Source organism: Dendrobium catenatum, unplaced genomic scaffold (assembly GCF_001605985.2).
Source record: "Dendrobium catenatum unplaced genomic scaffold, ASM160598v2 fragScaff_scaffold_176, whole genome shotgun sequence".
In the NCBI taxonomy this organism is placed as follows: Eukaryota; Viridiplantae; Streptophyta; class Magnoliopsida; order Asparagales; family Orchidaceae; genus Dendrobium; species Dendrobium catenatum.
In genome coordinates this window covers 244,485-260,686 of record NW_021318638.1, presented here as the reverse complement: position 1 = coordinate 260,686, position 16,202 = coordinate 244,485, and the positions used below count along the sequence as shown (strand labels likewise).

At 37.4% G+C, this 16,202-nt stretch overlaps 1 protein-coding gene across 1 annotated transcript in view; it reads left to right on the top strand.

Moving 5' to 3' along the window:
* Positions 1 to 717: 717 nt before the first annotated feature.
* LOC110111354 overlaps positions 718 to 16,202 on the top strand; it is a 28,822-nt gene continuing 13,337 nt past the window's right edge. The window contains exons 1-4 of the mRNA XM_020843179.2: positions 718 to 1,301; positions 1,387 to 1,455; positions 12,199 to 12,303; positions 13,085 to 13,204. Of these exons, the coding sequence (XP_020698838.1) occupies positions 765 to 1,301; positions 1,387 to 1,455; positions 12,199 to 12,303; positions 13,085 to 13,204 (831 nt within the window). The 5' untranslated portion in view covers positions 718 to 764. The remainder of the gene's footprint in view (positions 1,302 to 1,386; positions 1,456 to 12,198; positions 12,304 to 13,084; positions 13,205 to 16,202) is intronic.

The window sequence follows — 16,202 nt, the reverse complement described above, 5'->3', positions numbered from 1 at the left end:
CGATGTAACCACAAGATTTTGATCGGGTTTACCTCAATTTTTCTCAGAATTGAGAGTAAATACCTAAAATTTATTTATCCTTAATTGAGAGTTATCTCTTACATATTAAAAGGGGTAATTAATTATGAGTGCTTGCACTCATGGAAAGTAAGGACTTCATATATAATTAAACTTTGACACTACCATCAGAGGAAATTTGGTTAATTGCAATCTGACCTAAGGGAAATAGAATTCTACAATTGCAAATCGGGATTCATGCATTCGTGCCATTTTTCTTGAGCCAACAAATTGTGAAAGAGGCCTAGTATCAATTGAGGATTGAGGAGATGCCGACCAAGACGAATAGCTCTGGCGAGGCCTTCGTCTCAGTAGGAGGTCACAAATGGGATCAGAATAATGTATGGTTGGGGATAGAGTCAAGAACGAGAGGAGATGTAGAATTAGTAAATATGATTTAAGAAACAAATTTGTATAATTACATCAATTCGAAATCAACCCCTCGTAATTCACCATTTTAAAATGGCACGGTTCTCTACAAATTGGTCCGATCCGTTGGTTGAGCGATGGAACCATGTTATTTGCTAAGATGGTCCATTAAACGGGTAAATCCTAAACCCATAAACGAGACTCAAATCTAAAATTTTTTAATTGATAGCCTAATCTCCAACCAACCGATATGTGTCCCGTTAGATTTTTAAAACCATGCTTTCAAGCTATTAGCAAATAGCTCGCGGTTGCGGGAATTAACGGTGAGCCGGCACGTAATGGCAGGGGCTTCTGTCTCCTTGTCATCCCTCTCAACTTATCTGTCATTACCTTCTTCACATCGAACTCTTGCCCCAAAACCTTATCACCTACTCGCCGCCGCACCTCCAATTTCCACCTCCTTCTTTCCTTGTTCTCTCTTTATCACTACTCCCACTTGGCATCGTCTCCGTAGGCGTAAAGTGAGAGACTTAACCGTCGCTGCAGATGATGTCGACGTCGATTCTGTTGGCGGTAACGATTACGACATTGACGCTGACGAGGACGAAGTGGAGGAGCTGGACAACAAGAAGGACTATGACGTGGAGTACGATCACCTTCTTGGAGTCCCCATTCCGCAGGCAGATGGTTCATCGTCGGATGACATTGAGATGATTCAAAGCAGCAGCTTCGTCTCCACCCAGGGCACGGAGTCGGAGAAGGTGGTAGATTACCGGATTAACGAGGAGGAGTTCCACAAGATTAGCCTTCTACACTGCGATTTTTTCATCCGAAAGCCGCCTGACCCCGATAATAACGTCTATGACTTTAGAGAGGTCTGCTTTGTTCATTGACATGAAATGATCCTTGCTTTCTTTGTGCAAGGTTAATTGTAATTTATTTTGGCATTTGTACAAACAGATGTACGTCACCCCACCGGACAACGATGTGTATTCGATTCCTAAGGTTATTGCTGCGATGCCTCAGAAGGTAAACTATTGACCTTTCATTCGCTTAATTTGTTATATACCCACATTCTTTGTATTTTTTTTTTTTTTGATAAATTAGTTAGCTGAATCTGTTCTTTTTTAAGATAGGAATTGTTGATATGCTGCTGCAGAGTGTTATATGGCATTCCCCTTATTATTAATATTTTTTTTGTTCATCAAACATATCAGATATTTGCAGTAGTTTGATAGGCACGCATTTCCTGTTTGCAAGAAAATTTAATTCTCAAATAATCTAAGTTGGTAGTTCTCTCGTTCTATTGAAATGATTTTGTTTACCTTGTTCTGATTGCGGTTTTCTACCACCCCCCCAAAAAAAAAAAAAAAATCGTTTCATGAAATTTGGTTTTATGGGTTGTGGTGGGGGATTTTTCTTGCGTGGTTAAGACTTTAAATTTTCTGTAGTCTTGGTATTCGGAGGATGAATAATGAATTAGAAAAATTATAAGAGAATTTTCTTCGAATATAGGAACGCATTTAACTTAATAGATCACAGTGAGGTTCTAGCATTATTCAGAAAAAAAATAAAGCCTAAATTAAGTGCTGTTTATTCTTCGATTTCATTGACCATCAAAGCCTGGTTAATAGGTCCATGATTTTTATCTTACTTTAGAGTGCCCTTTATTTTTATTTCTTAATTTTTTTGCACACTTTATTAATCTTGCATTGGGATTCTCATACAATCTATCCTCCTAGAGGCATTTATCCATTTTTCATGTTATTGCCTTCAGTGTTTTGATGCTTTCTCCTTGGCAGACTTGCTCCCATACTTCTTATTATTGATTGTCATGTAAATTATTTATTTGCGGTTGTGCATATGTCTCTTTGATCACTTATAGTATATTTCTGTACTCTTTGTAATTTTTGTTGGATATATTCTTGTGAGTAGGCTTGAGTTAGCATCTTTGTCTTTGCAGAGGTGATGATGGAAGACTCATTTGAATGTCTTGAGCACTATGTATATGACTATGTACCTATGAAACCTTAAAAAATAGATCATCCATCATATCCAGCTTTTAGGATTGTTGATGGTTAGGGTGTTAGTTTATGACAAAACCCGAAAACCTGACCCAAAAATTTCGGTTTTGGGTTGACCCTTTAACAAACAGGTCACGTTCATGCCGACCCGTTAGAAAAATTAGGCCGTGTCTGGTTTAACCCATTAACCAGAAATTCACCAAAAAATGTTGCTCGTACCTCCTGCTCGCATCTCACCTGGACCTTTGACTCGAATCTCATCCCTCCTGCTCGGTCTTGCCTGCATCGCATCCGCGTGACCGCATCAGCCTGCATCACGCCCCGCTCGTTCTCGCTCACATCGCATCCGCTTGAGTCAGTGACCGCATCAGCTTGCATCGCGTTTTGCCCCCAGTCGCGCTCCCACTCGTAAGCTACACGCATCCCACTCAAGCCAATAGCGCGTGACCGCGTCCATCACATAGAGCGTGATTGTGTCTAACCCACAGAGCATGATCGCATCTAGCCCACAAAGCATGACCGCGTACCACCCAGCCATGCTCGCACTAGTGCTCGATGTCTCCTGCTCTGCTGGTTCTCGTGTTAGGTCGAGCGGACCAGGTCCGGGTTCAGATTTCTAACCCATTTGTGTATCAGGTCGGGTTCGGGTTATGGCAATCGAGAGCAGGTCAATTTGGGGTTAGACTCGAACTCGTCCCAAAAATCCATTTTTGACACCCCAATTGGTGACATTAAATGATCCTAATGCTGGTATCCTACATGCCCTTGTAGGAGACTCGAGCGGACCGGGTCTGGGTCCGGGTTCAGATTTCTAACCCATTTTTGTATCAGGTCGGGTTTGGGTTGTGGCAGTCGAGAGCAGGTCAATTTGGGGTTAGACTCGAACTCGTCCAAAAAATCTATTTTTGACACCCCAATTGGTGACATTAAATGATCCTAATGCTGGTATCCTACATGCCCTTGTAGGAGACTCGCATGCATACAAGATGATACCTATGTGCAAGTGTAGAGGATCATTGGCAAATGCAAATACCTTACAAGCTATTATAAGAGATCCATCATACACTACCTATAAGCTAATGCAATAAGAGTTGTAGTTAATGCAAACAACACTAGGAGATTTGCATTCAATACAGTTCGCCCATGAATGACGATAGAAAGTCTATAATGCATACAGTGGTTCAATCTACAAAAAAGTGTAGCAAAAAAATGCAATAAATGTAAAATCTTACAAGTCGTTGTAGAAGACCCGTCATACACTCAATTTGCAATCTACAAGAAAAATACAAATAGGGTTATAGCCAATGCGGAAGAATTTTAGCAAGTACGAGCCATTTACGAGCCAGCATAGAAGCTCGTGATGAATACAAGTATCTACAAGCAATAGCAAGAGATTCGTTAGTGCATAACAATCTACTTGCAGAAAGCGACAAGTAGTGCACGACAGTTTGCCTGTACGAAGCGGGCAAATGACCATAGTACGATGTCATGCCACCATATCCGCAACATGTATACAAGCAGACATAAGGCATTTTCGAGCTTCCAAATAGAATGATGCATTCAAATGGCAGTTGCTCGCACAAATGACCGGAGTCAAATATTACAAAAATTCCCCCACACGTGCACCACAATATGAGTACACATATACAAGAAAATGCACTTGCAATTATACATCCGCATGAGCCACAAACAAAAAGCTAATGTCTAGTCGAGAATATCACTAGGATTCATTCTCAATCTGTCTCTTGCCAGTAAAGATGTGGCATGTGTCCTGTAACTGTTGTTTTTGCCACAAAATGACACCACATCATAGATTTCGCTGCTAAATGGCACCACATCATAGGTTTCGCTGCTAAATGGCACCATAGATAAACAGTTATGACCGGGACCCTTTGAACTGAATGTTTTGCCTCCAAATGACATCACTAAATTACGGTCATGGCTAGAGTTCGTATGCTTCCCAATGACACTAAATCCTTGAAATATGATCAATACGATATGATCGATAGGGCATAAAGTCCTCTGTCAGCTAAGGTGGATTCAAATTTGTCTTCTTAAATAAACATCCACCCCAAGTCTACAAGATATCCTTAAACGACGCAACTCATGGTTGCTGACAAGGATCCTTCTGTCAGGTTGGGTCGACTACCTCCTTTGGCTAAGTAGACCAGGGACCACGATGACCCGGGACGATGGAACCATGGGATCTTGATCGGGCTCATCATCACTACCCCCACCATCCACTTTAAGTGCAAGATGGTGAAAATTTCAATTTTAAATATCAAATTCCAAAACCCAAAACCCCATGCTTCTACTATATGCCGAATATCACATATCCACTGGTTTGATGTATTCATCAAAGACTAGCCTTAATCGAAAGTTCTCTCTCGTTACTGGGAGGGGTAATTAACTGTAGGGGCTTGCGCCTATAGTAAACCAGAACTCAAATCATAGAGTCCTTGCAAAATGAGGGTGAAATCTCTGAGTAGTGTCTTATCTACAATCCTAATTTGCCTTCTGAAAATTTACCCCAGAATCTAATTTGTTAGAACTCCCCTTGAAAGCAAAAAGAAAGCACAGCCAAGGGGAGACCAAGGCGCGAATTTTTGGAGCCCACACTAAACAACCATGTTAATTAGACATCAACTTGAGCTGAGTTGGTTGTTGTTTAGGCATGTCAAGAGCATTAAGTTTAGTCAAAATCCACAAAGTTCATCAACCAGCTAATTCATTGAATTTGGCTTGACAAATTTGGATGACCATGCAAGCTCAATGAAACCTTAGATCAACAAGAATTACCCGACCAATCATGTCCACCGAGCAACTATTCAGTTGGCTGTAGTTTGGCAAAATAGGTATGAATCAGTCCGATTATGTGAACTTGACCAATATGGATATTTGAAGTGGTCCTGTAACATTTGTTCACCTAATGCCTTTGTTAATATAAAAAATCAGTATCCAATAAACTCTTAGTATGTGCACAAATGACGTTTAACCAAAAAAAAAAAAATGCTAGATCCAATCTGCTCGAATAGTTGATGAATAGTCATAATGGAGCCATTCACTCTCATGCCATGAGCATTACCTGGAAAACCGTAATTGATGAATATTAATCATAAGTGATAAACTTTTGCATGCTCTATATTTGTAGGTTTGCATCTGCCTGAGCCGGTTCATAATACCACAAAATAAACATGATGAAAATCTAGTTTGCAAATAGATTAAAATATTGAGAAATTTTTTTTGAGACAATTAATGCCTTCTTTACCTTTACGTCAGGACATATAATTATGCATTACGTACAATGATACCTAAAATATAGCTCTTTTATCATGTATGTATTATCTTATTATGCTTGGTAGACACAATTTTGTCCCTGACAAGATTGTATGCTTGATTGAGTAGCTCTAGTTACATATAAGTGGGCTATTACGTTCATTTATTTTCATAGGTAATTCTATATATTATTAGGACTTTATTTTTTCCAAATCCTCATCATAGAATTTGTCTGTTTAGGAAATTTGAGTTTTCCTTCATTGGTTTAAGATCACGAGACTATTCTAAATGATGCAATTCATATTTATTGATAATAAGTCTCATTGTTGGGTGGTTCGACTGACTTCTATGCTAAGTGATTTTATGCTTGATAGCCTTTGGATGATGGACCAATGTAGTCCTAATGAGGTGATTTCTACCTTTCTTGGGTTTCCCACTCGCTACACCTCACCATTTTTGAACCATTATATTTCTTTACTTAGTAACACTGTCGTTGCTAGGTCCTAAGTCCTGGATGAGAAAAGTGGAGGGTTGCATTAGGTAGTCGACAACCAGCGTAAACTTATCGAATAATCATGACATGAATCCTTTAAAAAATTGTGTTAATGTTAGGGCGTCCCCGGGATGCGACACATTGTATGGCCTGAATACAATGACAAGTGTGCAAGAGCCGCTGCACTGGCGACCGGGTGCAGTGTTAAATAGGCAAGGGTTATCCTGAACATAATTTTTTGTAATCCCTCTCTTCAATTCTCAATTCTCAATCTCAAACACTGTCGTTGCTAGATCCCAAGTCCTGGATGAGAAAAGTGGAGGGTTGCATTAGGTAGTCGACAACCAGCGTAAAACTTGTCTAATCATGACATGAATCCTTTAAAAAATTGTGTTAATGTTAGGGCGTCCCCGGGATGCGACGCATTGTATGGCCTAAATACAATGACAAGTGTGCAAGTGCCGCTGCACCGGCGACCGGGTGCAGTGTTAAATAGGAAAGTGTTCCCACATCAACGACGAATGAGGGAAAAGAAGCTAGTCCATGAAATTAAAATTAGAATAAGAACTTGGAATATAGGCTCCCTTACAGGAAAATTAATGGAATTAATCGATATTATGATTCATAGGAAGATAAATATTATATGCATTCAGAAAACTAAATGGGTTGGAGAGAAAACTAAATGGGTTGGAGAGAAAACTAAGGAGATTAATAGTTTAGGATATAAACTTTGGTATTCGGGTAGGAGTCATACTAGAAATTGTGTATGTGTGATTATAGATAAGAGTTTGAAGGATAATGTTATACAAATTAATAGAATTAGAGATACAATTATAACTTTAAATATTGTTGTTGATGCTAAGATTATTAATATTATAAGTGTTTATGCTCCTCAAGTAGATTTGGATATGAGTTCAAAATTAAAATTTTGAAATGACTTAGTAGAATTAATACAAAAGATACCTCTTGAAGAAAGAGTTTTTATTTGAGAAGATTTAAATGGACATGCTGGTAGATAGATAGATAATTTTAAAAGCATTCATGGTGGCCATGAGTTTGGAACGACAAATGAAGGTGGTAAGACTATATTAAATTTTTTTTAGCTTATGATTTCTTAATAGCTAATACTTTTTTAAGAAGAGAGATGAACATCTTATCACTTATAAAAATGGATATAGTAAAATGCAGATTGATTATTTTCTTATAAGAAAATTAGATCGTTTAGATTGCAAAAATTATAAAGTTATTCTGAGCGAAAATTTATGTACTCAACATCGATTATTAATTTTGGACTTTAAAATAAACTGGCAAAAAATAAAAAATAAAGTAAAAAAATTTTTTAGGATTAGATGAGGGTATTTAAAGAATATTAACAAAACTATTTTTGAGAGTAAGATTTTAGATCTTAAGATTCTATCTGTGCATGAGGATGCCTGATGCCGGCTGAGAGATAAAACAGGATGTTTCAATGAACAGGGCAGAAGGTAGATTCAATCACCTTCTCAGGAGATCTCCACCTGAAGCAGATCTTCTCGCCGGAGTTCTTGTCACCACCTGTACTAAATACAGGATACAGAAAAACTCAAACAAAAGAGTAAAAAATGTTTCAATTCAAAAATCTATATCCCGCCTTTATTTTTATTATGGCTTATATTGTAAAACCCACAAAATGCTGCTTTAGACCTCGCATGGGCCCTGGCAAGCATGTTATTAGTACACATGTGATGTCTAGGGATGCTGCGCGGGTCAATAAGTGAATTCAAGTTCGAACCTGATCCTTCTATACGGGTCAATAGAAGTCAACAGGGTTCGAACCAACAAACAAGTATACAGTCGCGATGGTTAGTATATTTGTTTTATTGCATTCATATTAGGCCTTCAAGGCCTATAATTAAGAGAATTCATTAAACAAAAGGCATGAAGCCTACGAAACCCGATCATCCTAAGTAGATAAATAGGAGTAGACAGGATTCGAGATATCGGATAAATATGCGGTCACGAAGTTGACTAGAATATTTATTTTGTGCATTCATATTGGGCCTTCAAGGCCTTCAACAAAGAAAATTCATGAACAAAGGCATAAAGCCTACGAGAAACCCGATCCCCTATCATTAAGTTGATAGGGTCGACAAGGTTTAATCAACATAGAGAAATGACCCGAACACCTCGATGATAGCCGTGTTGAATGAAGATCTCAACCAGAGGGGTTCACAAATATTTTCAAATGCCTCCCAATAGTCCACTCAAAATTCAAAAATCCCAAATTTAAGATATTTAAATTTGAAATTATCCATCAATCACTCAAAGCATTATTCATCCACCCTCCGCAACAGTTTACCGAGGTGGATAAATTCAGATATAACTTCAGCTCTCAAAGAGCTAATGCCTAGTCGAAAATATCACTAGAATCTATTCCCAAACAATCTCCTGCCAGTAAGGACGTGGTACGTGTCCTCTAACTGGCGATTTTGCCGCCAAATGGCACCGCAGGATAAACGGTTATGACCCGGGGCCCTCTGAACCGAGTGGTTTTGCCGCTAAATGGCACCATGAAATACTGGTTATGGCCAGAGCTAATACGCTCCTTATTGGCATTAAATCATTGAGATATGAATTAATATGATATGATCGATCGATAGGGCACGAAGCCCTCTATCAGTTAAGGTGGATTCAAATTTGTCCCCTTAGGCAAACATCCAACCCAGGTCTACAAGGTACCTTGGATGAAGCAACCCATGGCTGCCGACAAGGATCCTTCTGTCAGGTTGGGTCGACTACCTCCTCTGACTAAGTAGACCAGGGACCACGATGGCCCGGGCTGACGGAACCATGTGATCTTGATCGGGTCCATCATCCATTCCCCCACCATCCGCTTTAAGTGAAAGATAGTGAAATTTCTATTTTAAATATCAAATCTTCAAACTTCCAATCTTCAATACCCAAACCCATGCTGCTACTATATGCCAGATAATGCGTATCTCTGCGTATCTGATTGATGACTAGCCTTAATCAAAAGTTCTCTCTCGTGATCGGGAGGGATAATTAACTATAGGGGCTTGCGCCTATAGGAAACCAGAACTCATATCATAAAGTCCTCGCAAAATGAGGGCGAAATCTCTGGGTAGTGTCTTATCTACAAACCCATCTGCCTTCCAAATTTAGCCCGAAACTTAATTCCATTAAAACTCCCCTCGCCAAAAAAGAAAAGCAAACAGTCGCGCGGTGGGGAGGTCGGGGCCGAATTTTCGGAGCCCACAGTACAGTACAATCTAAATCATACTGTACGATCTAAATCGTACTGTATGATTAGTACAAAATTAGTATCTTTCTTATCCTTGACGGCTAGGGTTTTGACAGAGTCCAATAGTTTATACAGTATGAATTAAAATCGTACAGTATGAAGTACTTCGTACAATACGAAACTAGTTTCGTACAGTACAAGCTCCCTAAAAAAATAACTCTCTCAAAAAATATTTCTCTCTCCTCCTGTGTGTGTGCTAGGTTACTCAACAATATTATTCACCCAATTACATGACATGACTCAAGAAAAGAGAAAATATAGAATAAAATGAAAATCAACTGTAATCCTAAAAATCCCAGTCTTAGGCTGATCAAAATTGCAAGTGAACAGTGGACTGATTTCTTGAAACATTAGTATGCACAAACACATAACATAATATCTCAGAAATAAGAGAAAGTAGTAACAGACACAATAATGTTTGTTATCATTAAAATTACAATGCTTGAATATGGTTCACAACAGCCTGTAAATTCTACCAAATAGCCAAGGTTTAATTAAAAAAAATCAATTTATTCAGTTAATAAATAAAGATCTTATATGACACGCTAAAATCATTTTCTTTGAAAATAGGTGCTCTAATAATGTGTATATGGTCAAATACCCTAGTTTTAAGTTAATGATTCGAGTGGTGCAATTCTTCATAATATCTTTTAGGACAAATTTCTTGTTTTATCAATGTAAGGCCTAGATTAACAGTTAGGTTACTTCTTTCCTTTGTACCTCTTTTCATTATTTTAGTTGTGGTTGTTTGTGTTGGAGTGGATGTAGTGGCAGATAAGATTAAAGAGAGTCACCTTAGCTTGTTTGGTCATATAAAACATTGGCATTTTGATGACCCAGTTTGAGAGTAGATGTATTAAATTTGACTTCTGTTAAGAAAGGTAGAAGTAGACCTAAAAAGACTTAGTTAGAAAATAATATAAATGTTCTTTTCTTTATTAGATTTAAATGAGAATTTGACTCTTAATAGAATACAATGGTGAAAAATGATTTATGTAGCTGACCCCATATAGTGGGATAAAGGTTTGATGTTGTTGTTGTAGTTTCGGTTGTTTGTGTTATTAAGATTTTGTCAAATTTGGCATAATTTTGTATTATTTGTTGTCTCTTTTTAATGTTGCTTTACTTTCATTCAATTTTATATTTTATTAAAAATTTTAGATTTTTACGACCATAAAGTTATTAAGTGGAGTGAGTTGTATGTGTTTTCTGATTTAAAAAAAAAAAAGATTAATATTTGCTTAAACTAAGAGTTGACGGACATGGAATTTGTTCTTTTATATGCTTGTTTTTCACATCCTATTTTAAGTTTACATTAATAAAACCTAGACCCTAAGATGTCCAATATTTCCTATTCACATTAATGTCATGTTAGAGATCAGTATCAAATTCATAAATTTTTTTTGTATTGTTATTTAAGATAGTTATAAAGGCTGTAAAAAGATGGGAATCTTGGCTTATACTGTTTACAAATGATAATAATTCTAATTTGCAGTCTAAAATGAGTAAAAAATCAGTACAATGGAGAAAATAATTTGAATTTAAAGGGCCTAAGGATTAGTAGAATAAAGACTAAGTATTCGACATGCAATTTTAGTGTGTGAAATAATTGTTTTTAAGTGATATATGTGTGATAAGCTTAATATCTTAATTCTAATTTATAAAAGAATTAGAAAATTATTTAATATTTGGTGGTTAAAATAGATAAACACTGCCGTTGCTAGGTCCCAAGTCCTGGATGAGAAAAGTGGAGGATTGCGTTATACAAATGATAATAATTCTAATTTGCAGTCTAAAATGAGTAAAAAATCAGTACAATGGAGAAAATAATTTGAATTTAAAGGGCCTAAGGATTAGTAGAATAAAGACTAAGTATTCGACATGCAATTTTAGTGTGTGAAATAATTGTTTTTAAGTGATATATGTGTGATAAGCTTAATATCTTAATTCTAATTTATAAAAGAATTAGAAAATTATTTAAGATTTGGTGGTTAAAATAGATAAGCGTCTCAACAGTATTATGTGATAAGAGAAATAATGAAGTCTTGAAATTAAGTTTTATAAAATTGCAAGTAGACTGGTTATGTTATATGAATCAAAGTGAAGGTGGAAAAAAATCATTGAGTGCTTAATTGTGTATGATAGAAAGGAGAATGTTAAGATGAATATGAGATAAAATTATGAAGTCAGATTTAACAAATGCTTATAATGAACAAATAGTAGGAAAAACACATATGCAATATAGGTATGGTACATAAATTTTGATGGTCTGGGAATGTAAAACCGAGGATAGAAGAATAGTAGTAGGATAAGTAAATAAAATTGATAGCAAAGGATTACAAAAGAAAAGGGGGTGTAGATCAAAAGTGACATTGATAGAAAGTATGGAGAAAGATCTGTGAAAAATACAATTGACATCTCATGAAAACCTCAATGGGACTAAATGGAGAATTAGGATTCATAAAATAGAAGTATATAGTTGGGATAAGGCTGATGATGATAATGATATATGCCGACTTTTTTGCTCCACCTCATGCTCAGGGAAGTTTAAGAATGTAAAATAAATTGTCAGCAATCTTTGATTGGTAAATATAAATATGAACTTCAGCATATTCTTTTTTTGTGCTCTCTTTAGTACATATTTGACTAACTGTATTTCCTTGCTTTGTATCTTACAGTACATACGTTGCTCCAAAACAGATTTTGGCTGTTACAATGTTACTGAGCCACCAATAGATGCACCTCGTGATCCACTATATAAGACTGATAGGGAAATCTTAAAGGTACATATTGATGCCTCGTGCAATTAATAATTCAAATATGTCAAATTATACCAATTTAGTGTAGTATGACGTGCTGATTGGAGCAATATATTATGATTCTTATTCCATGATTGTGACCGGAAAGAATTTTTCAGCAACATTAAATATTTTCCTAGGTGTAAATTTGCACTATTACTCTGTTATTTCACCAGCACTACTGCCAAAATCATGATTGCCACCTCATTATTGTTAGCATTTTATGATTAGTAAGCAATTTGGTTTTTGAATAGTAGTTTTATAGCTTCTGAAGCTATTGCTGTCAATATCAAGGATACTTAACCTATGTTTTTCCCTTTATTTTCCCAGGTAACATTTTGCTTATCACAGTCCATCCGTAGGTGTACTAGTTATTATTATATTTCTCACTATTTTCAAGTGTGAGTTAACGCCACGTTTGTGATTCTTTAATTTTCTTAGTGTGCGTGAAAAACCAATTGATATTATTTGGTGGATCTCTAGTGATTGGAGCTTGCTTATGTTTTCCTTCTTTGTTGAAAGAGATCTTTCTTCTTTCAATTCTTATTGGTTTGCTTAAAGTTATTGAACACTTCTTGCTTATAACTGGAAACAATTTGACGGCTGGATGCGACAGATTGGGTGTAAGCAATAACCAGTGAATTAAAAATATTTGTTGTAGCTTGAGGATATTTTTCCTCTAATATTCTAATTTGAGATTTTAATTGGCAATCACGTATTTTTGTTTTGTCTTGATGGACTAAAAGTTGTATGTTTCTCCTTGCAGGTTTTCCTCACAAAACATTACAGGAACAGACGTATTGATGACCCTGAATTTATACTTGATTTTGAAGAGATCTATGTTATTGACTCAAAATCAAAATCAATAACCAGAGCTAAAGTTATTGTAAGGAAACTGATTATTGCATTTACATGTTTTAAATTCAGATATAAACTTTATGTTGCATTGTTTTCATTTAGAAATCATGTGGACTGTGATTGTGTGAAATTTCATCCACAACATCATTGCAACAAAAAATGAGTCAAACTAATCTAATTCAAGAAAGGTTGAACTATGGTTTACTAGGTGATGAACCCATAGTTAAAGATGTTCTGCATCAGACATTCTAGCTGAAGCAGAATTGACGCACCTCCAGACTAGTTTATTTCTGGTCAAATTATTTGTTGTCCTTCATTCTTAGGAATTGATGTAGGTTTTCCTTGTTGCTAATTATAAAGGTTTCAGTTTTCCTTTTTTCAAAGACTATCTTGATAATATGGCATCCCTAAATCTCGTTTGGAACATAAAGTAATGAAGTAGAAATTTTGAAAATCTTTCCTATAAGGATATATATATGCAAATTTAAACTTACCAAACAAAAGGGCATTCATAAATATTGACTTTTAAACATTTTCAATGTTTACTTCCATTTGCAAAATCAGGCCCAAGGAATAATTGCTATTTTTGCTACATATAGGTCCAATCATTATTCATGTTTGATCTAAATTTATTTGTAGATGATACAGGACCATACTAACTAGTAATATTAAGCCATCAGTTGGAGGATTGAATGGAGTTTGAGTGAGTATAGAGAGTGAGAGCTCTATATGTCCTGGGAGAGAATAGTATAGAATCTAGAGAAAGAAGGAAAAATAAGATCTGGTAGTTTCGAATATCAAAAAGCCCTAAAGTATCTAAAAGTTTAAAAGTCTAAATGATCCAAAAGATGCCTCTTCACCATTTATTTACAGGATTTAGATGGCTACTGGAAATGCTACATTTAAGAAAATAAAAAAAAATAAACCTCAAGTATAATGTGTGATATGACTTATTATAGGTTATCATAGATATGCGGCCTAGCTGATTGACCTCCAAGGGGATCTCTATATATAATAGGGCCCTTGATCTTGGGGCGACTCCTTAGTGTGAGTCCTCATGGTTGAATGCACTGGGAAAGTCCTTGAGGCTCAGTATATATGCTACATTTGAACTTGGTAGCAATTCTAGTGAGTCAAGGTCCAAAACTATGGAAGCAAAAGGGCAAGTCCTCTTGAGTAGACGAGGTTGCAGGCTGAGGATTCTCCATGCCTGAGAGGTGTAGCTGTATCGAGGATGTTAGTGGCGGCTAAAGCGCCTTGACCATGAGGGATGATTGTGGATAAGCGATTCATGCTTGTACGAGTGGTTTCTAAAACTTAGATGGGTGTGTTCAAGTCCTACTCGAGGTAATGATTCCTCGATTTTTCTTGCCTTGGTGAGTTTCATGTCATCGCCTCATTGGGAAAATGACTATGACTTTGCTGAATAATGGGGACTAGCTTGCTGGCCAACTTCTTTGTGGTGAGTGCTTCTTTGAGGAGGTGGGGTCATTCAGGACTAATATCCCAGTAAGAACCTGTTAGATACCCTGTGAAGTACCTATATGGGGATGTACAAGTATATTTTTAGTTCCTCAATTCACTTGACCCTTTGAAAACGAGTTATAAAAAGAGAAGTAAATTAAAGAAAGTATTTGTTGTTATCACTGAATGGTAAAAAGAGAGAGTAAGTAGAAGCTATTACCATGTGTTGAGATAGTAAAGGATTAAAGGGTGCTGCCAGCTGGGGGAGTACAAGGAAAGTAGTCCTCTCCTCTAGTTTAGATGATGTCTAGTTGACTGTGGGCTAGGGAGGAGGCCCCCTACTGAATGACCAACTATGGGTGCAACTAGTGAAGCGGTGGCCTTTGTTGAGACGAACTGTAGTCCTGTAGTGGTCAAGCTCGTTGCTAATTGGGATGAAGGTAAAGAGAAGCACTTTAAAAATTTTGAGTGAGTGATGATTGGAGATAGGGCGTTGTTGTCCACTAATAAGCCTAAAGTCTTCTTAACTTCTAGCAAGTTATTGAGACACTCACTGAGTGAGTTTGAAGCCTTCGTTTTGACATAGTTGGTGCCCAAATTATATATGAAGATAATCATTTTGCAGGACAAGTTGCTAGAAGTCCTCTAGGTTTTTTAGATCAAGGTTTTTCTACTGCTGATTCTTCACTGCTGACCACATAAGCAGGTCCTATGGTAGCAAGTACTGCAAAGTAGAGAATTCCATCTCTAGTAGTGATTGAGGCTTATGGCGGAGCCATTGAAATCTTGGAGGGGGACGATGTTAAAGTTAGGGGTGTCAAAACAAGTTCGCGGGTTAGGTTTGGGTTAAACCCGGATTGATGCGGGTCTAAACGGATTGACCACCGTTTTTGAAAATGACTTAGAAAATCCAACCTGGATCTGACAAGCACGGGTTACGAGTTGACCTAAACCAACCTGCAAACTTGGGGGCAAGCTTGCAAACTGTGGCTGTCGGAAGAGCTTTGAAGGTGGGCTTTTGGGTGTGTGGTCGACTCGGCCTGGAAGGTTGCGGAGGAAGAACAACAGGCCGGACAAGCTAGTTGCTCGGCCTGGCAAACAGCGAAGGAAGGCGGCAGAATGGTGGATCCCATGGAACGGGGAGCTTTAAAGGCCAGACAAGCTCCTACAGTGTCGCCTCAGCCTGAAAGACGGCAAAATCCAGAGGCCTGGATGGTCGGGCCGACTCGGACAAGCTGTGGAGGAGGACAAACGTGGCAGGCAAGCAACCCGAAGTCAGGTGACGGCTTGTGAACGGCTCGAGAGTCGTGAACAAGTCGAACGCTCGAACCACAAAAGGCTGAAGCTAAGGTTTCTAAATAGGTCAATCAGCTCAGTTTTGGGTTTTCGTTTCAAACCGAACCCGACCTGGTTTTTGAAATAGGTTGACTTTGTCAACTCGAACCCGACCCATATGTCAAACGGTTGACCTGAACCCAGCATTTTCTGGGTCGAGTCTGGGTCGGGTTTCGAGTCGTGTCAAATATTAACACCCCTAGTTAAAGTACTTTTCATGTAGTAGC